The sequence below is a fragment of the Idiotropiscis lumnitzeri genome, chromosome 20 (genome assembly GCF_059441095.1).
Source record: "Idiotropiscis lumnitzeri isolate Australia: NSW breed Sydney's pygmy pipehorse chromosome 20, RoL_Ilum_1.0, whole genome shotgun sequence".
Classification (NCBI taxonomy): domain Eukaryota; kingdom Metazoa; phylum Chordata; class Actinopteri; order Syngnathiformes; family Syngnathidae; genus Idiotropiscis; species Idiotropiscis lumnitzeri.
The window spans coordinates 2,427,904-2,452,813 of record NC_142410.1 but is presented as its reverse complement, the minus strand read 5'-3'; the positions used below and the strand labels follow the sequence as shown (position 1 = coordinate 2,452,813).

At 38.8% G+C, this 24,910-nt stretch overlaps 1 protein-coding gene across 1 annotated transcript in view; it reads right to left on the bottom strand.

The window, feature by feature from the left end:
- Window positions 1-24,910, bottom strand: part of ryr2a (ryanodine receptor 2a (cardiac)) — a 156,175-nt gene that overhangs the window by 73,154 nt on the left and 58,111 nt on the right. The window contains exons 25-52 of the mRNA XM_088284276.1: window positions 23,974-24,121; window positions 23,779-23,879; window positions 23,462-23,566; window positions 22,082-22,256; window positions 19,651-19,859; window positions 19,205-19,381; window positions 18,980-19,119; window positions 16,964-17,078; window positions 16,214-16,374; window positions 14,577-14,733; window positions 14,349-14,435; window positions 13,784-13,915; window positions 13,611-13,705; window positions 13,338-13,513; window positions 12,028-12,662; window positions 11,607-11,807; window positions 10,632-10,737; window positions 8,203-8,346; window positions 7,038-7,165; window positions 5,716-5,861; window positions 5,417-5,531; window positions 4,463-4,595; window positions 3,447-3,550; window positions 1,385-1,520; window positions 1,088-1,274; window positions 768-876; window positions 548-668; window positions 273-442 (exon numbers count right to left, since the gene is read on the bottom strand). Coding sequence (XP_088140402.1) covers window positions 273-442; window positions 548-668; window positions 768-876; window positions 1,088-1,274; window positions 1,385-1,520; window positions 3,447-3,550; window positions 4,463-4,595; window positions 5,417-5,531; window positions 5,716-5,861; window positions 7,038-7,165; window positions 8,203-8,346; window positions 10,632-10,737; window positions 11,607-11,807; window positions 12,028-12,662; window positions 13,338-13,513; window positions 13,611-13,705; window positions 13,784-13,915; window positions 14,349-14,435; window positions 14,577-14,733; window positions 16,214-16,374; window positions 16,964-17,078; window positions 18,980-19,119; window positions 19,205-19,381; window positions 19,651-19,859; window positions 22,082-22,256; window positions 23,462-23,566; window positions 23,779-23,879; window positions 23,974-24,121 — 4,413 coding nt within the window. The remainder of the gene's footprint in view (window positions 1-272; window positions 443-547; window positions 669-767; window positions 877-1,087; window positions 1,275-1,384; window positions 1,521-3,446; window positions 3,551-4,462; window positions 4,596-5,416; window positions 5,532-5,715; window positions 5,862-7,037; window positions 7,166-8,202; window positions 8,347-10,631; window positions 10,738-11,606; window positions 11,808-12,027; window positions 12,663-13,337; window positions 13,514-13,610; window positions 13,706-13,783; window positions 13,916-14,348; window positions 14,436-14,576; window positions 14,734-16,213; window positions 16,375-16,963; window positions 17,079-18,979; window positions 19,120-19,204; window positions 19,382-19,650; window positions 19,860-22,081; window positions 22,257-23,461; window positions 23,567-23,778; window positions 23,880-23,973; window positions 24,122-24,910) is intronic.

Sequence of the window (24,910 nt, the reverse complement as noted above, 5' to 3'; positions counted from 1 at the left end):
GATTGAGTCAGTTGAAATTGTATTGTATTAGTATTGGACAAGCCATATAAAATTTTAAACTGTCATTGGCTCCAAAAACTCAATTCCATTTATTAGTTAAAAAGTTCTACTGATTGACTGAAGAGGCCTCGATTAGATTGTGTGTCAAGAACCATCCGTCCGAGTAAGAATAACTTTATATCACATCATGTATGCGACACAAATTCTGAAGAACAACGACAAATTAGAAAAATTAAACAACATAGAACGCACACAAAATGACCCAAACTAACAGTGTCCAATGAAGCTGCAGCTCTGAGGTCTGGTAGGAAGCCGACTTCTAGCAGGTGAAGGAGAAAATTCTGGTCTTGTACACCATATACTCGGTCCAAAAACAGCACCATGGCCGCTTTATGATCCGGACAGAAGCCAGCTGACATGTCTGGCTCCAACACCACCCCATCTAGGTATGGCAACATACTGGTAGAATATTTGTCCAGTTTTCACTGATATCTAATATAACAATAGACGATAAAAATATTGATGCTAATACTGTAAATGTAGTTACCTTTTGTCAGGCTCGGCATAGAGAATGGAATGCAGATGACACCCACAAGATCTTCAATGGGAATGAGAGACCTCAAAATGGCTCTGATGCGGATTGCTTCACCTTTACCGGCATGTATCAACTGATGCAAAATGATTAGAGTGAAAGATTAGATGACGACACATTTGTGCATGTGTGGGAGTGATTTTAATTGTGTTAGACGCATTGTTGTGTCACTCACATGCATCTCCGGACCGCAACGTCCGAGCAGGTCAATGAGCGCTGCATAGAAGGTCATGATAGCATTACCCAAGTGGATGGTATCGTCTTCTCCCTGTAGCCCGTCATTACTATATAGGTAAACACACACACACAAATAATAGGTTAAGATTGCACTCTAGCATAGTTTATGCATTTGTATGTTAACTTTTTATAACGGCATCTATTAGTGGATTCGCACCAAAAAAATAAGTAGAGACAAAAATAATAACCTAGGCAAAGAAATAAGCTGCAATACCAACTGTAATTGCATCGTGTTTTTAAATTTGGGGACCGTCTTACACAATGTTGCTGTTTTCTGATGCAGAGGAAGGACCATCTCTTAAAGGATCAAGGGAAATCGTAATTGCTTCCTCCATTGTGGCCAACAACCCATCACCACCTTCTCCTCGAAGTGCCGGGCCAAAACATTCCGGTCGACGAATAAGAAGTCTCACCACAACGTTAGCGTTCTCTTCCACGCTTTCACCTAGCACAGGAGAGAACCGCAATGACAAGAACAATACGTGATTGATGAGGTAGCTAGAAAAAAAAGAGAAAAAGAAATTCTGCATAAATATTTAATAATTAAATGTTAACCATTGCAAAATACAGCAAAACGCAAGAAGTCAAGGTAGCGTTCTCCTTCGACAGGGTTCCAGCCAATGTCAGGATATCCTTTACACACCAGCATCATGCAGCTCTGCAATCCACAGCCAGCCAGATACTGAACCACCTGAGAAGACAAATGATTACATGTATTTATACTGACCAAAAAAAATAAACGCATAAGCAAGTGTCACTGTAGTTAATCAGTTAAACCAGTCGTCCCCAACCACCAGGCTGAGGCCTGGTACCAGTCTGTGCATCACTTTGGACCAGGGCAGAGCGGGCCGCAAAGGTAAAAGAAAAAAAACTTGCAGTACTTCTGGTTTATTTATTATTTGAGGCTAAAAAGTATCTTATTTTAAAAAGTGACAGCCATCTCTCCGTTACTAGTGACTACATGACTAGTGGTGAAACAGATCATCTTTGACCTGCAATTTGTACGGCTCATACACCATGGTTCAGGCAAGGTACGATCCGTGAAATGGCTGGTGAAAAAGAAAACTGCGCGCTCACATAAAGGCAACATTATTCCGCAATCACTATAATAGCAGCATTAGTTTAAACCCCATATGGATCACGTAAGTCGCATTAAGGTAGAATTTTGGCAACTTGAAATGGAACAAGAACTCAAATTAATGAGAATTTTTTATTTTTTTTCTCTTGTTCCGACATTGTCATTTCAGACAGACATGTGAAGGAAGCTGCAAACATACTCAACAAACAAGTCGCCTATGCTATGGCTAACTTCAAAATAAAGCTTAACAAACAACACATTGAGTCATTGACGCCCATGCAATAGCCTTAGTAAACTATTACTTTGAAGTTGGCTCTCGTAGTGGTGAAACGGTTACCGTGACCTTTCCGCTTGCTTTATCGCAGTTTTAATTGACATTACATAGTTGCCACCAACATCAACACAACGCCATCCCAAAATCATATTCAGTTGCCAATTTAGGACGCTAACAAACCACTACTTAATTACGCTGTCATTGTTTGACACGACACAAGTATCCGATGTTAGTGGCTACTACTGGCTAGCAGCTAGTTGTTAGCATTAGCAACAAGTGCCAGCTACCCCCCAACCCCAACACCGGTTGCCGGTCGGTAAAAGTTATGGACTTGGATGAAGCGGACCGCGGCGAAAAAAAAAAAGGTTTGTCTCATGGCATGAAATCCATTTCCCCCTTCACAGTTTTATGCATACCATGTTTGCCAAGTGTTTTTTCTTTTTGTTTGCATGCAGTAGTGTTACATAAGTAGGCTCCTAACGACGAAGTAGGCTTGAATAATGCAGCCTACGTGGTGGTGGCTCCACGCTCACTCGACACAGGAACGCTCCGGAAAAACGGTTGAATGGCCATTCTTCTGCTATAACTTTGATCTCCTCCCATCCTCGGAGAAGTTGAGGAAATACATGCTTCAATATTTTTGGGGGAGAAATTGCTAAGCATTTCGTAACCATGATTGTGTTTAGCTACATTGAGTACAGGATGACTTTGTAAGAGTAGGTTTAAACCAGGGTAATTAGTTTTGGAATTTTAACTATAGTTTTGTTTATAAAATGTAGTTAATTTGATTTAGTTTTCCACGGATGGTTTGTCGGAAAAAAAAGTGTTCTTACACGTGTCCAAGATTTTAAAAAAGACCATGGTAAGTATTGTGAAAATTCAACAAAAATATTATTTCAAAACATTTTGTTAATACAGGGTATTATTAACAGTTTTAAGAGTCCATAGACTGAATCGCAATAAATGTTGTGCATCTAAAGTTCTAAGGTTAGATTATTATTATTATTATTATTATAAAGCTAGGATGCCTTATTTGCGAAGTTACCACATTCTAAAGTATATTTATGATTTGGATTCCTGTTGAAAAGTATTAAACCTGTACTTTAAATACTGCAAATCACATATTTATGTATTTATATTTTTCATGCATGAAGCAAAAAAGAAAGGTATGTTTTATCTGCAGCCTAGTGAGGTACACATTTCTATGGTAAATCCACAAGTGTGAACGCACACACGTTCCAAATGATAACTATGATGAACTTCACCTTCTCTAAATCTGGCTCTCTCAAAGCAAGGGCCAACTCATTGTTATCCATCACTGATGCAGCCGCCACATCAAGAGGGGTGGCTCCTCGCATCGATGGAGATGCTGAGGAGAATACAGGACAGTACAAACATAATTTTCCTTAAAATATAAATAAGAAATTTCCAAAATTCTGGAAACAAAACATAATGGTGAAAATTTAACAAAATATACAGGCAAATGGTGCAAATTTGCATATTAAGAAAAAGGTAAAAAAAACAAACACGAGTTGCATCATTGGAATTAATTTTCAAGTGGTATTATAATTTATGTTAATATTGCTATATTTTGGTCCCTCATGTTAATAGGAATTGCTTTTAAATGTTTTAAAATGCATTAGTACTCTTCATTAAGTTTGCCTGCACAACTTCAACCTGCTTCGAGCATCTGTAATATTTAATCTACTTTTAGCCACCAAATTGTTATGCGTGTGTAAAAGAAAACGCCCAGTTTGGCATAATTTGACACAGCACAGTCTGCCATATTTCCAAGCACACTAAACGAAGTTTGTACAGACACAAAAAAGTGCATGTGCAGTGTAAAAATAGGTGTTGATTGTCGTAATGTACGTCTGTCTGTGTGTGACATGCTTTTGTCAAAAATAAAACGGTGATCAAGAATTACAGCATACTTTATACCACCTGTGCATTCAAATTGTTCTGGGATGATAAGTCATCTGGAACATAAAAGCACAGCTATTATATAAATATTAAAAGTGAAGTCTGACTCATGATCCATTCTCAGTTGGGGAGGGCTTCATTTGGCTCTTTCCTGTGTTTTTTCCTCCCTGGGCAGAGCAAAAAGTTGAGCAAAGAGGCACACACATGCAACATTGGCAAGTGGCAACCGTGAGTTACTGGCTATTGTTTTCGCTCTGCAGGAGTGGAGGTACTAGTTGCAGGGTCCTACTCACCAATGCATTTTCCGAACAATGACAAGCTTAGTAACCAATCACTTCATCCAATTACAGTCACTCACCAAGGCCAACGCTGCTGTTCTCCAGCAAGTAGCTGAGATGGTCAAACATGGCTTTCTGGTTTTGACGGCTGATTCGACAGAAGTAACAAAGAAAACGACAACAGTTGGCCACCATTTTAGGAAAGGTGATTTCCTGCAAAACAAACCCAAATATAAGATATTGCTATTGAAACAAGACAAAATAAAGCCATGCACTGTCTATGCAATTTATTTATTTTTATTTTTTTTTTTTAAGAAAACAATACTTTATTTATTGATTGATTTATCGATTTATACGAGGGATGTCAAACTAATTTTCCGTAACTATGACTGTGACTGTGAACCCATATAAATGTATGATCACTTTATGTTATCGTATACACAAAACAAATTGATGGAAATACAGTTTTTGAAATCAGAAGCCAGTAATTGCTCAACAATTTTTCAATTTATTTTAAAAAGGGAGTATTGGTAACAAATAAATGGCAATATCTCATACCTCAATGTTGTTAAAAGTGAAGAAAATGTGATAGAAACAGGAAGTTGACGGACAATATTTTCCCTTCGCGGGACACATAAAGTGAGGTCATGAGCCAGATCTGGCCCCCGGGCCTCGAGTTTGCCACCTGCGATTTATATTGTTATTACTGTGTTGTATACTTTTTTACAACTCCATTAGTCTAGCTACAAACCCGTAGGGTGTTCTTTACAAAAATGACATGTAAAAGGTTGAGATAAACTCTCTGAAAGTTCTGAACTATGTTTTCATGCGTGGAAGATTTAGTGGAAGAGCATTTCACCGATTTTCCAGTTACCATATGAGATTGGCACAGATAATTGCAATATTTGTAGTTTTCCGCAAACTAATGTCCCATGGCACCCTGATTTAAACAATCTAGTTTTACACTACTTGTGTGACAAAAATAATTTAAAAAAATGGATGGCCGAGGTTAGATTTCAGGCAGCCCTCCATACCTTAGAAACTCCTCCACTGAGTACGTTCACCATAACCTCCATGACAGTCTCATGCATCCCCAAAGCTCTCATCAAGTTAGGATGCTGGTAGAACACTTTATTGTTCATAATATCACTGCAGAAAAAAAATAAACACCAACTGTTACCTGAACTTTTTAATCTAACTATGAAAATGCGCTTAAAAGAGGACACAAACAGAATAGGTTGACAGCGTTCATCCATTTGAAAGTTGCCTACAGAAAAGATTGTTTTCTGAATTCGAAGTTGCTTGTAAGAACAGAAGAGAAGCATTTTCTCACCCCAGTCCTCTTATCATCAGCTTCTCCTCCTCTCTTCCCATTCGTACACTCAGCAAGGATCTTATCTGACCAAGAGCAGCCAGCAGGTTGATAGTGTCCTCGATGGACACGGAGTTTATCGTGTAAGTCTTGGGAAGAGCCCGAACCTGGAGAGAGAGAACTCACACTTTAACACTGCGTAAAACTATTTACATGCCAATCACAGTATCAAACACAACATTCAATCCTTTTAGACTACACTGTGTTCCAAATTGCAATGCATGAAGGGTTGAAGCTAAATAAACGTGAAATGTAATTGAAGGTTTTACATATTTTACAGGACCATTATCCTGTCCATTTATGATTACAGATAACATAAATCTCAAACAGATTAGATTGTGCCTTTCCCAGCAAAGCATAATTTAAGAGAAATTCCTCATTGAGGTCCATTTTTTTTCATGCAATGTGAGGAAGAAGGATTTTACTGATGAAGAGCACAAAATGTTTTGCAAAGGGCAAAAAAAATGGACATTTAAACAAAACTGAGATCATCTTCATTAATGAGTGATTCAATTGAACAGAGGCAACATGTTCAGGTAAATGCTGCTAAATGCAGTAACCAGCTCAGTTCAATGCATGATCCTCTAACTAAGCCCTTTGATCATTAAGCACAGGCGTGTCAAACTCATTTTCGTGGACGGGCCACATTGTTGTTATGGTTTCCCTCAGAGGGCCGTTATGACTGTGAAGCCATATATATAGATGATCACCTTACCTCATCACATACACACAATAAATTAATGGAAAGCCAGTTTTGAAATCAGAAGCCAGTAAGTAATTGGTTGTTCAACAATTCTCCAATTTATTTTAAAATGGGAGGATTTGTAACAAATAAATGACAATATTTCATAGCGCAATGTTGTTAAAAGTGAAGAAAATATGTGAGAAACAGGAAGTTGATCCACATGATTTGCCCTTCGCGGCCACATAAAATGAGGTCGCAGGCCAGATCTGGCCCCCGGGCCTTGAGTTTGAGACCTGTGATTTAGAAGCTCCAAAACTGTATTTCCGAATCAACAATTTTTAATTGACATTTCAAAACGTTTACACAAATGGAAAGGTTCTTCTCATAACCTCTCATTTTGCCTGCGATACTCACAAAAATCAGCCATTGCAATTTGTCTCATGTTTCATAAATCACAATGTTCTTGTGTAAAAAGGAGAGGAAAAAAAGAATCATGCAGCAACAAAATCTTACCTAAAAACGTAAAAATTATTCATCATCTAAAATTAAAACAATATCTGTGTAAATTGAAATCACTATTTAGGAAAATTGACCGTACCTGTCCTCCAATGCCATCATACTGTCGATGCAACAGGACAAACATGGCCCTGACAAGCTCTGGATCCTCGATAACCGACTCCTGAGCCCAGCGGACCATCGTTTCTGAAATCAACTGCTGTAACGTGCCTGAAGAGATAGAAGGAGAGAAATTGACATGATGACAGACAAGACAGAGTCTGAATATTTATTGCAGGTAAAAAACAGATGGCTACATTTTCCAGTAAACTGAGAATTATACTGATTTCAATGTAAAATACCATGAAGAGCAACACTTGTCACTTAATTTCCTGAATTTCAATGAAAAGAAAACAGAAGTTATGATGTTCAGTTCCAGTGGGCCTTCTACTCTCAACTCCGTTGACCTTGGCCCCCTGGCATCTTATGTAAAGCCAACAGTCTCAAACTTGGGTTTTAAACTGGACAGTGATTTTAAATTAGATCGGCAAATCAGTGCTGTCGATCGAGCCAGCTTCTTTCATCTTAGGCAGCTGGCTAAAGTGAAGCCCTTTATTTCCCGACAGTAATCCATGCCTTCGTTACATCTAGGCTAGATTAATGTTTCAATTTTGACTGTTCTGACCTAGAGAGCTACTTCTTGGGGACGAGTGATGGGAAAACAAAGCTTCATTAAGCAGTTGTGATATTTTGTACGTCTCTAGATGGCGCGCTAGGTTTAAAGATAAAGGCTAGTGCAATAGAAATTCTTAAAACTTCCACTATGTCTTTAAACCAAGAATGCCATCTAGAGGAGTCAAAAACCATCAAGTCCTTCATGAAGCTTCTTTTGTCTATTACTATTGGGGAATGATTAATGTAGTCACCAGTTGTGTACACGCTTCTGAGATAACAAATTTAATCCAATCACTTTGATTATTATTATCATTATTTATATTGATAATGATATTAATTAATGAGATGACACTGATCATGTTAATGAATTATCACAATAATTAGGAAACAAGCATATCCATCTGCAACACTTGATTTCTATAAATTGTGTTTACATTTTCTAAAAGTCATGGTATAGTGATAGGGGCGGTATACGCCAGTAATTGACATGCCCCCCAAAAGGTTTATAATTGCTTGCAGATGCCACAAGATGACACCAAAGCAAAGCACTTTTACATGAGCACAACAATCACAAAAGTCTACATTTAACTTACTGGGTTGTCTATCTGCGTTTTCCTTTGGTGGGTTGACAATCTTGTTCTTCAGGTAAGACACTTTTTCCACCAAAGACATCAGTCGACCTCGAATGGTGAAATGATTGTCTCCATCTAAAGAGCCATCTTCAGTTAGCTCTATACCTGAGGGAACAGAGATATTACAGTCAGTAATCGTTAGGGTTTTACAGACAAGTAGATTTGTCTACATGACAACTCCCCAGTGATCTTTAGAGCATTACGAGGACTAGTCGCTAATCGTTTATTTTTGCCTTGAGGAGGAGGCAGAACCAGTTGCAGAAACATTTGCACAGCGGCGGGCCGTGCATTTCCCACCTAGGCCTTCAGTAAAGTCCTACTTAGTTCAACTTGAATAAATACCATCCATAATACCATCATTTATGACACCACGGCTGGAGAAATAATATACAGACACACACATATGCACTACTGAGTGTTGGACCACCTCGGCTCACAATAGTGAGCTTTACTTGAAAATGGCCTTGCAAGTATATCTGCAATCAAATCCACACCTTTCCCTCCTTCGGCCATTGTGGATCAAAAGAGCAAGAATATATATTAGATTTTAGAACGGTCGCAGAGTAAGACTGTCTGGTGTCAATTTCCGCATTGTACTGGCCTCTCACAAGTGATTATCGTATCACAAAACACGTTCGTACCTTTAATGTAAGGCCTGCGAGAAGGCTTACTGTAACTACCTCGTGATCTAATTGGCTATCGCAAGTGTCTATCAACTCTAAGAGCCTGTTCATTCACACAGCATTCTGAAGGCCATGGACGATTATTACGTGAGTGGTCGTATGAAATCTGCCTGGCAACACAAGCTAGCTGAATTGAGACAGTATCGTTTAGCCGCAGGTGTTCGCTTTTCCAGAATAGTCTTCCTATGTTAAAACAGAACCTCTTTTCATAACCATCTCAGAGAAGGTTCTAAAGCGCCAGCCTTCTGGGTCCATGCTGTTTTCTCATCAACCGACAGTAATGCTACAAATAACTCCTGCACAGCTGCTGGCCGGCCCTCGCCAAAGTCTTAAAAATACCGTAAATATGCAATTAACGTAACCAACAACGTGAACTATGTTTACAATTATAAAACACTAACGGATGCATTTTTGATGATGAATGTGTAAATGATTAATTTTATAGTGTATATGTTACATATTTACAGCACTTTAGGCAGTGTTTATTGTTTTTAAATGTGCTACGTAAATAAACCTTGACCATATCCTACTAAGCGGCAAAAAAGTGAACTTAGAGTACTTCAGCTGCTCTCTGGTGGAGCTGCGATATGGAGGAAAGATTTGTGGAGCTGTGGCACCAGGGTCCCTGCTTGTTTGACGCGAGAAAAAATGTTCCGCATATACAGACAATTTCGTTTGTGTCTTTTATTTCATTGTTTAGACATTTTATACTTTATGAAGTACTTACTAAAAATAATGAAAATTTTAATAAAATTAACAGAAATAAAATAGATATATGGTTAAAAGGAGTGTGGCACATTCGGTCATACATTTGTGTTGAGGTAATTTTTGTGCCACTAGGTAGCATTAGCGTCTGTATGGAACCTTGTATATTCATCTAGTCTTGTATGGGTGGTGGAAGTATTTTTGTTCAGCAGATTTTAATATGCATAATTGATTTTGATGGCAGCATTATCTCCAAGAACCTGCTGTGATTTATGTTTTTTTTGTTTGTTAATTAAAAGACAATACGGTGTCAAGAAACAAGTTCTTTTCGGAAAATAGTTCATACGTCCTGCTCAAACAAAATTCAGGAATGTTTCCGACTTTTTTTTTGTTTGTTGTTTTTTTTTTTTTGCTTTTTCTGAGCAAAGAACACAGGCACATGCACTTAATGAAACTCTCTGTCACCCGACCGCCGCAACACACCGTTGCTTATCAACTTAAAATCAAAACTTACCTCTTTAAGCACGCCTACTCACTCTGATGGCACTGCGTCATTTTAATTATTCTTCTTATTTTATTTTATGTTATATTTTTTATTTTTTTAAATCTAATATTTTTTACTTTGAACAGTTCGGTTTTAATTGCTTTTATTGATGTACAGTGTCCTAGAGAGTCTTGAAAGGCACTTGCAAATTGAATATATTATTATTATTATTATTATCATTGTTATTATTAATGTTCAAAATTCCCTTTGGACAAGGAAAGTACTGGCGACCGTTAGGCAAACTTTTGTGACCCTGAACAAAGCCTGACAAGAACATTCGCTACCTTCCCAAATACAGTACTTGCAAATATTCACTAATCATGAGCTAGGGGATTTAACTACAAACAATTAAATTAAATTATTGTTATTGCCCGATCTTATTACCTCTGGTGATGCTGATTAAATAGCTTTTACGCAGCAAAATTTCAATAGACTTTGTAGGTAGTAAATAATTATACCACAGTGTTTCATGAGGTCCTCATGGAAATCGAGCAGTTGTTCTCGGATATATTCAGGACATGGGCACTCCTGCATCTCCTTCTTAAAGTTCAGCAGCATGTTGATCTGCAGGGAATACATTTTAAAGGTCAATCCAGCATTTCCAAATAACATTACAAATTTGGCATAAGGCTGCAATATCAGATATACTGTAGAATTTTTGCAAACACTTGCACTGTGGAAATAAAAATAAAACATAACATACAACCGCTGTTTATTCATTCAGTAAGATTTTCCTAATTCTATTTTTTTCCAATCCATTCATCACGTCTCTTGTTCTATTTCTTTCTTCCAGTTTGTGATGCTCATATTACTCCTATCAGTAATTTGGGTACCTCAAATTAAAAAAAAATGAATAAAAAGAAAGAATCAGTTGATTTGGTGTGTGCGAAATTTAGACATTGATGACGGATCAGTAAAATTTAATGACGCACCCACCACTGGTAACAGCACCCTATTTCATTTCGGTAGTTAGAAACAGTTGGAACTACTTCTGACACAAAAAAAAATACATCTTATAAATAGAATTACTGCTCCTCCAACTGCCTTTTGTCAAAAATGCCCCTCGTCAGTTCAGTCCTCCAGTGAAACGCAAGTGGAATCTGTCAGTGACGTATTAAAGTATAAAACGGAATCGTTTTTTGCAATTCGGAACAAAAATTAAAAAGAAATTTCATTCACTCCTCTAAGAAGACGTTTTGCCTCTCATCCAGGAAGGCTTCATCACTTCGTGCAAAAAGGCTCAAAACAGTCCTAACCAAGCCTTATTGCCTTCTTGGACGAGATGCGAAACATCTTCTTTGACATCGTCTTCGACTATTCAATGCACTCCGGAAGAAATTAACTGGATGAATGAGAACAGCCGCAAGCACTGTCCCAATACTTATGGTGAGCAGTGTAGATCTTTAAGCCAGGTCTTTCTGTTAGTTACTTACCTGTTCCTGAGGTGGAGATCGGAACTCTTTGGTCTTCTTGGCAGTGAGAGCAGCAGACATGTTCAAGGCGAGCATCACTTCATTGTAGCGAAAGCGCTGGTTGTTTTGGAGACAGGCTACGAAATCATCAGAGAAGGCGACTACTGCTTCGATACGATGACGCACCTGGCAGTCACACAGATACTGAAGAACATGGCACATCTACGACACACAAAAAGGGCATGACACGTATTAGCATTTTATATGTGCAGCCACAAATATCGTGCATGTCCACAGAATCAGGAAGGAGTAGTATTTTGTGGGCTTTACCTCCCTTCTAATTTTCCATTATAAGCTGTTTTGTTTGCCTTTACAATTACTGTACTATGACTAAATTGCTAAGAAATTGTTTGAACAATTATTTGCAGTTAGACAGTATTACCTGGAGTTTTACAGGTTCTGGTAGTTTCATTTGCAACAATCCCTCCTTTGGTATACTTTGTCCGTCATCATCTCTTCCTTCCTCTGTCTCCTTTTCCAACTCATGCATTTGCTCCTGCACTTCACATTTCTCAGAGAACACGGATGGCTCAATAAGACGCAGTATATTCTTCAGATCTCCATTTTGGAAAACACCCATGATGAGCATGGTGTAAAAAAGCTTTATGAGTGGCACAAAGAGAAATTCAGTGCTGCCCCCAATGGGATCTCTTACATGCATGTTGCCCTCACATACTGCCTCTGTCAGCATCTCGACTGTTTTGGTTTTTAGTATGTCCAAGGGGAATTCAGGACTGTACTGGCAAGAATCTATTGAGCCATTGTTGAAATTAGTACATGATGTTCCAGAACCACAGACAAAACTTGGGGATGAAAAGTGCATTCGTGGTCTCAAGGAAGTGCTGAGCCCAATGCCAGGAACGCCGTGTTTTTTTTCCTCGTTGGGAAAGAGAGTTATACTCTTAGTTTCACCAGTCATAGGAACAATGTACTCATTGTTCATCATGAGTCGGGCCGTTGCGTAGTTGCTCAGGTGGATGTCAATCAAAAGGTCATAGTAGCCTGCGCGAAGCAAACCTGAAATTAAGTCATACAGAAAAATATTAACTTCAGTCTTAACAGTTGGGGCTTAACATTTCAATTTGCTCAACAAGTAGAGCATCCATTCATTCTTTCTGTACTGCTCAGCCTGTAAAGCAGTGGTCTCAAACATATGGTCCGTGGGCCAATTGCGGACCGCAGGATGATACTTTACGGCCCCCTACTTGACATCAAAGTTGAATGTAGAGTGCAGGACCCACCCTTTTTCATTTCATTGCTATGGGCGTTCTGTGTGTGTCTTTGGCTGTGTTTTTAATTACTACGGGCACAGGTGTCAAACTCAAGGCCAGCTCAAGACCGTCACATCATTTTACATGGCCCACCAAGCCAAAACATGTGCGTTGACTGCATCCGGCATTTTTATAGCATAATAGACCGGTAAACAATTCCAAAATTAAAAGTCTAGTGTACAGCAAGCGTGACGTCACAGGGATTATGTCAAGCGGTCCAAAATGTTCAACATGGCTGCATACTGGGTCACTGTTTTGATACTCGGTTTAAACCTTTTTTTAGGAATTCAGATGCCATCAATATTTGCACTTGTACTCCTTATATGCTGGAAAATTAATTTTGACCACTCAGTTCCTTTATAGTCAACACTGAATAAGTGATTGAAGTTCTTCTCAACAATTTCCCTTTCATGCGACTCACCTGGCATATATTTATTCTCTATAGCATGCAGAAGCTGTGCCTCATCGACATGGGAGCAAAGGGCGTGAGCAACCCGATTGTTTCCCAATGCACAGATTGCAGAATACAATCTGAGGGTATGGTAGTGAAACTTTAATAAGTCTCTCCTCTCCGTCAGCTCCAAGACATCCAGTGACCTGAATGATGCACAAAGACTGAATGAGAAATGAAAGAGCAGAGGACTGTATCAAGGTGTAGATGAGAAAGGGGAGGCCGCAGTTGACTAGATTTCACCTGTTCTCTTCAGGTATGTGCAGGGACAAAAACTGCAAGGGTTCATTACAGTGGACCTGCCAGCCATGTCGGTCATTCACTCGGGATACCGAAACCTGTGGTGACAACCGTTAGTATAGCCTGAACACACAAAGCTTTGCATACAATAGAAACAGAGTGACAACAACCATTACCTTGGGATAGTGATTGGGAACACGACTCCATAATACAGGAGTGAGAAACTGGACATGCAACCGGGGAGGACATTGGGGCACTGAATTCTTCCTCTCACTCAGAAATAACCCAGCTGACAGAGGCATCACATTCTAACATGGAACAGAAATATCATGTCAATTGATAGAGTCACAGACAACAACGCCTATTGAGGTTTTGTTTTGTAGTACGGTTATTTCATTTTTATTTATCTAGGTAGATAGATTCTCATGCGCAATCCCGACCTGGGTACAGAGGCCACTATTTTGGTTTGAACATGCCAACTCTTGGTAGGGAATTTGCCCAAATGAGCCCCAAGAAAGCAGCCTTCGGTAAAATGAATGTACTTTTTGGCTTCTATATCCGTCAATGGCAGTGAATTAGTTAAGCAAATGGGCCACACTTAAATTTCTCTTTCGCCTTCGTCATAAAATGTAAGTGGAGCACGACCTTAAGTTTAAAAATCATTGGAAGGATTCTCCTTAAAAAGCACATGCTGATTGTTACGTTTGTGTTCACTGTAAAACGGGTATGTATTTATCTCACCTTAATTTGCCCCAGTTCAAACTGGAAGACATTGGGACTGGTAGCCTTGGCAAAGACGGCGGGGAAGAGTTTAGTACTGGGCTCCACCTGTGATGGAACATTTTGATTAACCCTAATGAAATTTAAGTTCCAGAACTTTCCCGCCATGTTAAATTCTTTTCAAAATTAAAGCATGAATGACATGAATGAGTCCTGGACACGGCTTTTATTACCATCTGAAATACATACCTGGTAGTATGTGCTGAGCTCTTTGCCATTAGCAGTAAAGGACAGCAGTCCGTTTGCTGTGTCAACCAAACATCCGATCTCTAAACCATTGTTACTCCTTCCTTCTGGACTGCTGCTCTCTCCAGCCCACACCATATAGCAGTTACTGCGCTTTATACTGGAAGATGGAATGAATTGAGCATTCAGTGAGCTTTTATAATATACATTTGTGGTCAGTGGTCAGCTTACATGAATGAAATTATGTCGTATTAATTTGGGTTTTTTTTAGCTTATATGTCTATGTTTTATATTTAGATAGATAGATAGATAGATAGAGAGATGAGAGAGAGCAAGAGAGAAGGATTGTATAATTGCAAATTTCCCCATTGTGGGACGATTAAAGGACATCTTTATCTTTATTATGTTAAGAGAATTAGCTTTGGCATTTACGTGACAGAATGTCAACCATTAATAGGTTCATATTTGCTACAAGTGTTAAGTATTTATTAATCAAAAAGCATTTATCAAATGAAACCATAAGTAGTGTGCACAGAAATGACAAGTGATTGTGTTTACTAGTTTTATATTATTCACACATTATATTTATATATTACTTAGTTTAAATGTGTTTCATTTCATAGACTTCATGAACTGCACTCCACATTTTCAATGCACACACATAGTCTACATAATCAGCTGATGACAAACAACACTTCGTATTCTGCTACAGACACAACAAATTCAATAAAGCACATCTGTCATATCAAACTTGTAGCCAAAGACACAACGGATTTGATAGAGCAGGGTCACAAGGACTCCATTACGAAAAAACACATTTAAAGACAAGACAATTTGAGATCTGAACACATACACACAGACAAGACTGCACGTTGCCAAAAGATGGGGACCGTGAGCCATGGGATAAGCTAAGGCAGGCAAGTTTAAAGTTTGAATCGGAACGCGTGTGAGTTTTGTACTACATTGTGAGTAGCCTGCACTTCGAGAGTCACACCCGGAAGTGTTTGTGCTTGTATGGGAATATTTAGCGAGCTAACCAGCATTGATTTCAACTGTTAGGCAGTTTGTTAATAAACCTCATCTAGTCAGTGTTCCAAACTTGGATGCTAGAACAGCGAGACAAACCCCATCGGGTTGCCTAATGCTAGGTAGCTGATATCAGACTAAAAGCGAAAAAAAGACCCTCGATTCTGCTGTCGGCCAGAGTATGGCGAGTGATGGCTTGGTACTGTGTCGAAACATCAGCGTACACTCAATACATGTTTTCAAATAAATCGGTTTGGACAACATATGGTGTAGGTAAAGTGCTACATCTATTAACAATTTTGATCAAATTAGATTTTTCATTTGTTGGACTATGGTGTTTTTCGGCTAAAGGTGATGAAGAATGATTAACACATTTGTGTTGATTCAGCACTCGTTCGGACAGAGCATCAAATGGGGATTTTGAGTGTGACTCCAAGCTCTAATTTATCACATTAATATAAAACATTATTTCTGTTACCAAATATTGAATTGGATGGTAACGGTAATTTACATGCAAAAACATGATTATACTCCAATTGTAGACCTTTCTTGAACGTTATTATACCTGTGTGATGCTGAAACAGAAAATACTGAGCGAATATAACTTCACTCACCTCTCATGAACTTTGCCTTTCTCATCTCCCAAAGTCACCGTGACACTTTGGACCTTGTCCAACCCAAAGCCCGGTTCATACTGATGAAAGTCAGAGGTGACCCAGCCCACCCACACACTGCTGGGCTCCTGGCCAGGGAATATTCTTACAGAATATGAGTGCTAAAATAAAAGAGAAAAGTAGAATTACAATGTTTTTTAGTTATTTTAGTTGCTGCTCATTTATACGTATACTTAAGACACAGTAAATATAGGGGTTAGATTGGAAAATCTCCAATTTGGTTGTCTGTCTGCACTAAGTTTGAAACACTCCCCTCCAAAAGTAGAACAGTGAGTCTAAATGTTTTTTTTTTCTGTTTTCAATGTTCTGCAGCAGTGTTTTGCTCCTGGTGAGTCAGTGCTGATTTGCGAACTCACCTCATCAACGAACTATTTGCAGAAGAACTTTACCCATTTGCCTTTTCTGCAACACCCAAATGTCCTGCACATTCTAAGGCCCCATATTAGCATATTAGCTTGCGTTGGTCACCGGCTGATAGCTGGCTGAATTGACAGTAAACAAAATTGTAATTTGACGGGCAGGCAATACTCTGCCACTGAAAGCATACTTCTCAAGATGATGGAGGGAAGGGTGCGAATGGCTATTTTCACTGGTGCGGAGTTATCAACTAATCAGCTGATAATGGCTAGCAGCTCAAGGTAAAATAAAGTTGGCGGTAAGAGAGAGAGAGAAAAATATGTCTGGTCTTACGATAGATGCTTGCATGAGTAGTTCATATTCATTCCTGTCGTCAACCACCACGTCCTCAGGTAGACAGGCAGGGGTGGGATAGGAGTTGTCTGGTTTATTCTTCTTCAACAAAAACCTGATATATTAAAAAAACAAATAGAAATAAAAAAAGAAGGTTGTCAAAATTGAACATTCTTGATGCATACAGATACATACATATAGTCATACATACATATGTATATATATATATATATATATATATTTATATATATACACACACACGCATCAATACATATACCGTATTTTCCGGGCCATAGGGCGCTCTTCAAAGTCCCTAATCTTGCCCAAAACAAACACAGCGCCTTGTAAAGCGACAAAGCGCCTTGTAAAGCGACGTGCCCATTATATGGACTAAGCATCACTCGCGACCATCAACTCTTTTACTCATTGGGCTGTTCGGAGTGCATGTTAGCACACCCTGCTGGACAGAGTCTGAGTCATTTATGGTTCAAATTGACTGTGACTTATACATTATGTGACTATGGTGTTTGGGTGATGGTGTAGGAGAAAGCTGGACAAAAGGGCAGCTGTCCACAATGTTGTAGTCTGTCTTATCATTTATGTTATTGCAAGCAAGAAACGTCCCAGGTTTAGACAACAGACTGCAAAAAGCCCAAAGCATAACAGCACATCTCTTTAAACAGCCATGCACATCTCTCTAAACAGCCATGTGATTGGCTGAGTCTGAGTGGCTCCCAAGAAGCCATTGCTGTAATTGGCTAAGGCTGAGTGGCTCCCAAGAAGCCATTGCTATAATCTTTTTGTGTTATTTTTATTTCTTTTGGGTATATAGATCGCATGAGAGATACGTGTTTTGTGTTAATCTTATTTCTTTGTTTCATTGTTTGCTTGTATGCTGAGTTTTTTTTGGTTTTGATTTGAAACCGTGACTCTAAGGAGTGTGGTGACCAGTGAAGTCCCTCCCCTGACGTTGTCTAGTAGACTATTGCCAAGACACTTTTTATTGGTTAGAGTCATTGCTATTGACAGTGATTCCTAATAACTTTATGACATCTGTCATCAAAACGGGGTGATACCTCTCGCAACTATCCCTTAGGGGATTGACACCTGGTTAGCTGGCATCAGCTAGCGCGAGAGCAGCTGCGCTAGCGCGAGAGCAGCTGAGCTAGCGCCGAGAGCAGGTGAGCTAGTGCGAGAGCAGCTGAGCTAGCGCCTTGTAGTGCGGTGCGCCTAGTATATGCATTAAATACGGAAATAGCACCCTCAACTGGTGTTGCGCCCTTTGATGCAGTGCGTCTTATGACCGTAAAAATACGGTATACATATTAGGGCTTTCAAAATTAAAGCGTTAACTCTTGATTTATTTATTTTTTAATTCACACAATTAAATATTTGAACTCAGTTAACTCAGTTTTATTTATTTAAAAAAAATAATTAGCATATCGTGCATAGTCAAATTCACACTGTTAGAACCAAACTGTTGGGGAGGTGTCAGGGCTAGTTCGTTTACTATAAAAACACCCACTTAAGTGCTGGAGTGAGGTGCTTACAACTAAATGTAGTGTATAAAGGTTTTGAGAATTGTTTCTAAGAAAAAATCCTGGGAAAGATGACTCCATTTAGATCCTATTCAAGAATCAGAAAAAGCTATTAGAACAATTTTGATTTAAAATACACTTCATATTTGTTGATTTTTACATTAATTACAAGATACTATTCAAGTAAATACTTGATAAAAGCAGCACAAAAAAATAGTAGTAGAAAAACTGAGATTAATCGCAATTAAATATATTTTTTGCGATTAATTAGTTAAAAGAAATTATATATATATATATATACACACACACACTCACATACACAAACACATATAGAAAATAAATATATATACACACATCGATATATATATATATATATATACATATATATATATACATATATATATATACATATATATATATACATATATATATATCGATAGATTGATAGATAGCTACAGTAAGTTGACAGCTTGTTAACCTTTGTTTGAGCTTGGAGGTTTTCTCTTGGTTGTAATCTTTGTGGTTGTTGAATTCACCTCTGTCTGGACCACTTGGACCATTGTGGCCATGAGCCGTTTTCACAAGGACCTCAAAGTCCGTTTCAAAGTCTTCTAGCTCCTAGACACAAAGACTAAATATGTAACACACTATCAAGATGTGGATAAAATATTTGAGAGTATATTTTAGCTTTATTTGCTCTTACTGTCTTCAATGACAAGAGACTGCCATTAGACGGAGGCCTGGAGAAAGATTCAGAACAATCAATGGGCATGCTGAGTCTGTAGAAACTGATGTCAGTGTTGCTGTTCTGTGAACTAAAGGACTTTTGCGTGACCTTCAGACAAGGACAAGAGTCCACTGTCCCATCTATTCTTGTCACCTTAAAGAGAAAAAAAAATGTTTTTTAATATTTTAGTCCCCACTTGAATTGTGCCTTTTCCCCCACAGTTTGCAGGTGTCTTAATAACATTTCAACAAAACAATATAGTGTGTGTGACGTCCTATAATTCTTGACCCTTGGAGTATTTTCACATGGTAGTTCTGTCACCTCGCCACCAATACTGCTGGGCCGCTGATGAGCATGAATTTCAGTGCAACTCAGCCTGTTTCATAAGATATATGACCCCAAAAAAAGGGAACTCCCTTTACCTCTATATGTTGGTGGGCAGGGGTTACAGGTACAAATTGAGGCAGCCTTTTACTGAGCCATATCGTGACATCCCGGTTCATGTTGACAGCAAAGGGTTCATAGCCTTCCTGCAGACCACATATGGTGAAGTACTTCAGGGTGCTGACATGTTTACCAAAGTTAATCCTCCCGGCCTGGCACACACCCAAACTGCACACAGGGATGAAACCTTGGGAAAGAAACATTATTAGTAGTTATTAGTATATCTTTTGTGTCCATTATGTCCTGAAAACCACAACTTTATTAAAACATAAATAAATAAATAACGGGGTGAGGCAATTTTTTTTTTGGAAACTAAATTCTTGCCTGATACTATATCACTACAATACATCCATCCATCTTCTATACCGCTTCTCACTAGGGTGGTGGGGGGGGGGGTGCTGCAGCCTATCCCAGCTATCTTTTGGTAGGAAGCAGGGGACACCTGGAGCCAGCCAATTACAGGGCACACAGAGACGAATAACCATCCACGCTCACACTGATACCTAGGAGTAATTTAGAGTGTTCAATCGGCCTGCCATGCATGTTTTTGGAATGTGGGAGCAAACAGGAATACCTGGAGGAAACCCACGCAGGCACGGGGAGAACATGCAAACTCCACACAGGATGGCCGTAGCCGGTATTGAACCCACGCCCGATGTTGTCTCTCACTGTGAGGCCATCACGCTAACCAGTCAGGCCACCGTGCCGCCCCACTACAATACATATCATTTAATTTTGTAAATGTTGCACATTCTCCTAAATTCAACTGTAGGTGCCCCAAAATGGATTTGGAAAAAAAGAAGGACCGTTTATAATAGTTACGTTTCAGTGATGTGCATTTTGACACATTTGATGAAGTCCTTGCTGTCTTTTCTTCCTGGTTTTACTGTTATGATCCACTCTAAGTTTTTTTTTTGTTTTTTGTTTTTTCTGGCAAGAAGCCGCACACCTGGAACCAATTGGTAATCAGCTCCCAGTCATTAGCCCTGCAGCACCACCACAAAACTGCCAGATTGTGCCAATGTTTCTTTGTCCTTGCCGTTGGCTGTGCTGCATTCTGTCTTGTACCCTTGTAGGATTTTGCTGATAGAAGGATGATGTTTTTGGTGCTCTTTATTTATTCCTGTAAATTCTGGCACTTTTCAGGTACCCATCTTGCTCAACTCCTTCCTTGTTCCATCATTGTTTGTTTGAAATGTGTTCTTTTATTTTCTCCCTACTTGTTTATTGTACTTAATTAGTATTTTCTTATGTAATTTGTATATGCTACTTTTCCGACTCCTCTTTTTTTTAGTAATTTATTGGAATACAGACTTCAACACAATGTGTCTGCTTTGGGTTCTGATCAGTCATACCCTTACTGAAGCATCTGGCCATAACATTGGCCCCAGGGAAACTTAGTCATTACACAAAGCTTCTTCCAATGAAAGCCAGTTTGTTGGCCAGCACGAGTGGTCCTTGCTGAATATTATGGACACTCATAAGAGCCTTTTTCAAGTGTGGGGATCCTGAGGACGTCTATGACTGTTCCCAGTTTTTTTTTAACATCCTATAACACTGTTTGGTAAAACACTTGCATTGGTCATGGCACTGAGTACTGATCACCCTAAGATTAGTACTGATATCAGATTGGTTTAAAACAAGAGAAGTGCGGGTGCAGCGATTGGTAATCAGCTCCCAGTCATTAGCCCTGCGGCCATATCAGGAAGATGTCACTTCATGCTCTTTGTCTTTGCTGTACTTCATTCAGACTCTCTCCTATTTTGGATTTTGCTCAAAATGGGATTTTTTTCATGCTTTTTCTTTCTACCAGTAAGTTTTGGCAATTTCCTGGGATTCAATGTAGCTCAGATCCTTCCTTGTTTATTTGCAGCAGTGTTTTGACTTAGCTGTTTTCTATCTCCCCCTACTTGATATTAGTATTTTTATTCATCCTTTCTTTCAGACTATTACTATATATTACATTTCACGCTCAACAGTCGCACATAATGTTTCTAGTCTTTTATCATTGTGTTTTAACATTAATCTCTCCCTACTCATTCATAGAACTTGGTTCCCATTTTTTTTAAAGTTAATCCTTTAATGCTTCTTAAATCTCTGCTTTGGGGTCATATCAGTCAGTTATTGTTACAGTGGCTCCAATTTTCCACTTTTTGAAGTTGCACATTGACCTACATTCTGGGCTAGTCCCCCAAAAATTGAATTTCCATTGAATTTTTTTCGTTTTGCACTCGCAGGTTTAACAACCATGACGTACATATTGGTCAAGTATTAGTAGTCTAAAAACAGAGTACCGAAATTGAACAATAAAATGATTGGTTACACTGAAGGTGATATGCGTTACCAGTTACACATTTGCCGATTAGTAAGATAAAGTATGTGTGACACATAATTGAGAAAAATACCAACCTTCACCGACATCAAAGTCTTTGAATGCCAGTTCAGAACCAGAATCATCAAGCAGTACTTCTCCATTCAAGGTGAACATCATGGTATGTTCATTCAAGTCCACCATGCAGCCAACAACATCCCCCGCCTGCCAGGCACGCCCAAAGTGCTCGTTGCCCTGGTGCCAGCGTTGAACCTGGAAAAATTTAAGTCCAACAAAGCTAACCATGTGAATGTAAACGAAACTCCAAGTACTATACATTTTACGGCTTAAACTTAAACCTAAACCCTTGGAGGGACTATCCCAACTAGATGAAAGATCTACACACCCCTCTTCAAATGCTATTTTGAGAAGATTAGTTAAAAACCTTAACTACCATTAATGACACCCATAAGACCTACAACTAAATAAATAAATAAATAATAATAATAAAACACTTTTAAGAGTTAATGTGGTTGCACCAGTATGCACACCCCCTTATAACTGGGGATGGGCCGATTTGGTTTAAACCAATCACATTCAAATTGATGTTTAATGGGAGTCAGCACACACCTGATACCACTTATGATGGCTGTGATTAACCCCAAATAAGGTTCAGATTTTCTAGGAGGCTTTTACTGCAATTTTTGTTGTCACATTTAACAGAACAAGTCCTGGTGCGCAAAGTACTGGGCAATGAAATTGCCTTAACAGGCACATCACGACCAAGAAACATGAAAAAACATTGACAGAGGGAGACAAGACAGAAGACCTGTCAGCACTAGCTTTTGAGTGCCCCTGCAGCTTTTACATCTAGCAAACTATCTCATTGCCGTGGAGACGGCCTTGTCCACCTCAGTCCAGAACACAGGAAGGGGAAGGAGATGAGTGAACACCAGCACACGAAGGAGTACTTTTCATGTGGGGGAAGCATGCAGATAATGAATGTTTTGGGAGCAGACCGACAACAATTCGGTCAACCTCGAGTCTTTGACTGTCAGTGGAGCTTGATTATGCAGATTAGCAATCGCTTCTTCAAGAAATGATGCTAACTGCTCTTCACGAGCAGCCTTTTCGCGAATAAACTCAAAAATCACGTCTAACTTGCAAAATGTGAATACTCAGTCATATTCACTTTAATCTTTCACATTTATGAATTCCAATAAGTTTACTTATGTAATAATAATAATAATAATATCTTCTCAATTGTGTATCCAATTTAGATTTAATTACCTGGAAACAAAAGCTGAAATGTTCTGTTGTTGTAGTCTTAGATTGATCTTTTGATGTCGAACCCAATTGTTGTCATTGTGTAAAAAATACAACACTTAAAAAAAACTTTGCAAAAGGATTGCGCAGCCACAGCATTTCAAGCTCGTTATATGGAATCAAACAAAATTGCACAAGATGAATGCAGATACCTTCAATCCATCAAATACAAAGGCCTGTTCATCAGAACCCAATTCTAGATCGGGTAGACATCCTGGTCTTGCCCAGCCAACCCTCATCTCTCCTGCTGTCAATACCTGAAAAAAATACACATGAGAAACAAATTAAAGAAGAAAATTCAGTCAAAGTAATCTCTAATCTGATATTTGGGTTGATCCATGAAATTATACAACAGCTTGTACGTTCATATTACACTAAAACATTTGTTTTATAAACGGTCAAACATTTTAATGTAATTTTGTACAGTACACTCTAGTCAGAGTCTCATATTCCCCTATATTCCTCTTACCTCTAGCTCAAAGTACCACTTTCCAGCATTCACACAGTAGGATCTTTCAGCTCTGAAGATCCGGAACCTTTCAGCAGACATATTGTTATGATCAAAGTGAGCTAATTAAAGAAAGAAAGGGGGGCAGACAGTTATTAAGATGTATCAACTGAAATTTTATGGAAGGGGTGATGCAGTAGAAAGTATGTATTATACTGTGGTCCTGGTCAGGAGCTTCCAGGTTGTATCCATAACCAAGTAGAGTTCTGACAGCTTCTCTTAGACTGTCTTTGTTTGATTTCTTGGTTCTCTCATCCAAGAGACTGTAGGGCACCAGACGGGGATTTCTCCGATTCTTAACATCCTGACGGGCAAATGTAAAAACAAGAAGTCACTGTTTATGTGTCTGGACACTTTAGACTGGGTTGCCATGGTGACAAAGTAGGGTGATACAGTTAGGTATGCAATATGCCAGTATGAGAAGAGGAGAGAATACTGTTTATTGATAAGTCACAACTTTTGCTGCAGCATATGTCTCATATCAATCTATGAATTTGTTACTTCTTGAGCGAGTGCATCCACTCCCACACCAGCTTGTCACTCACAGAAGGCGGACCCTTATTGTTTTGCTCCTCTTCCCAACCCCTTATGTTGCTGCTGCCCTTTGCCTCGTTTATTTGTGTCTGAACATGTGACATGGGGTCCCTCAAGGGTCAGTCCTTGGACTCCTTCTGTTCAGTTTGTATTTATTACTTTTGGGTCAAAGGCTTCAAAATGCAAATGTTTATGAATTCTGAATATGGTAAACAACTTGACATTGATTCCACTCTTTAACCACCTTTAGTATGATTTTTTTCCTTTCGTGACCCTCTGTCCTTTACTTCTTTGTTTTTTGCTGTTTTCCTTTTACTTGATTTGTTTTTGTTTTACTGTAGTTTATTTCAGAAACCCCTATTCAAAAAACAATAAATAAATCATTTTTTAAAAAAAATGCAAATGTTATGCAGATGGCACGCAGCTTCATTTTTTGGCAATTGAGAATTGCAGTAAGAAAACACCTGAAGTCACTGTCAATAGAAACCAAAGAAGTCAGAAATCTTGGTGTGCTGATAAACTGCGACCTGATTTTCAGCAGTGACATTAGTCAATGAAA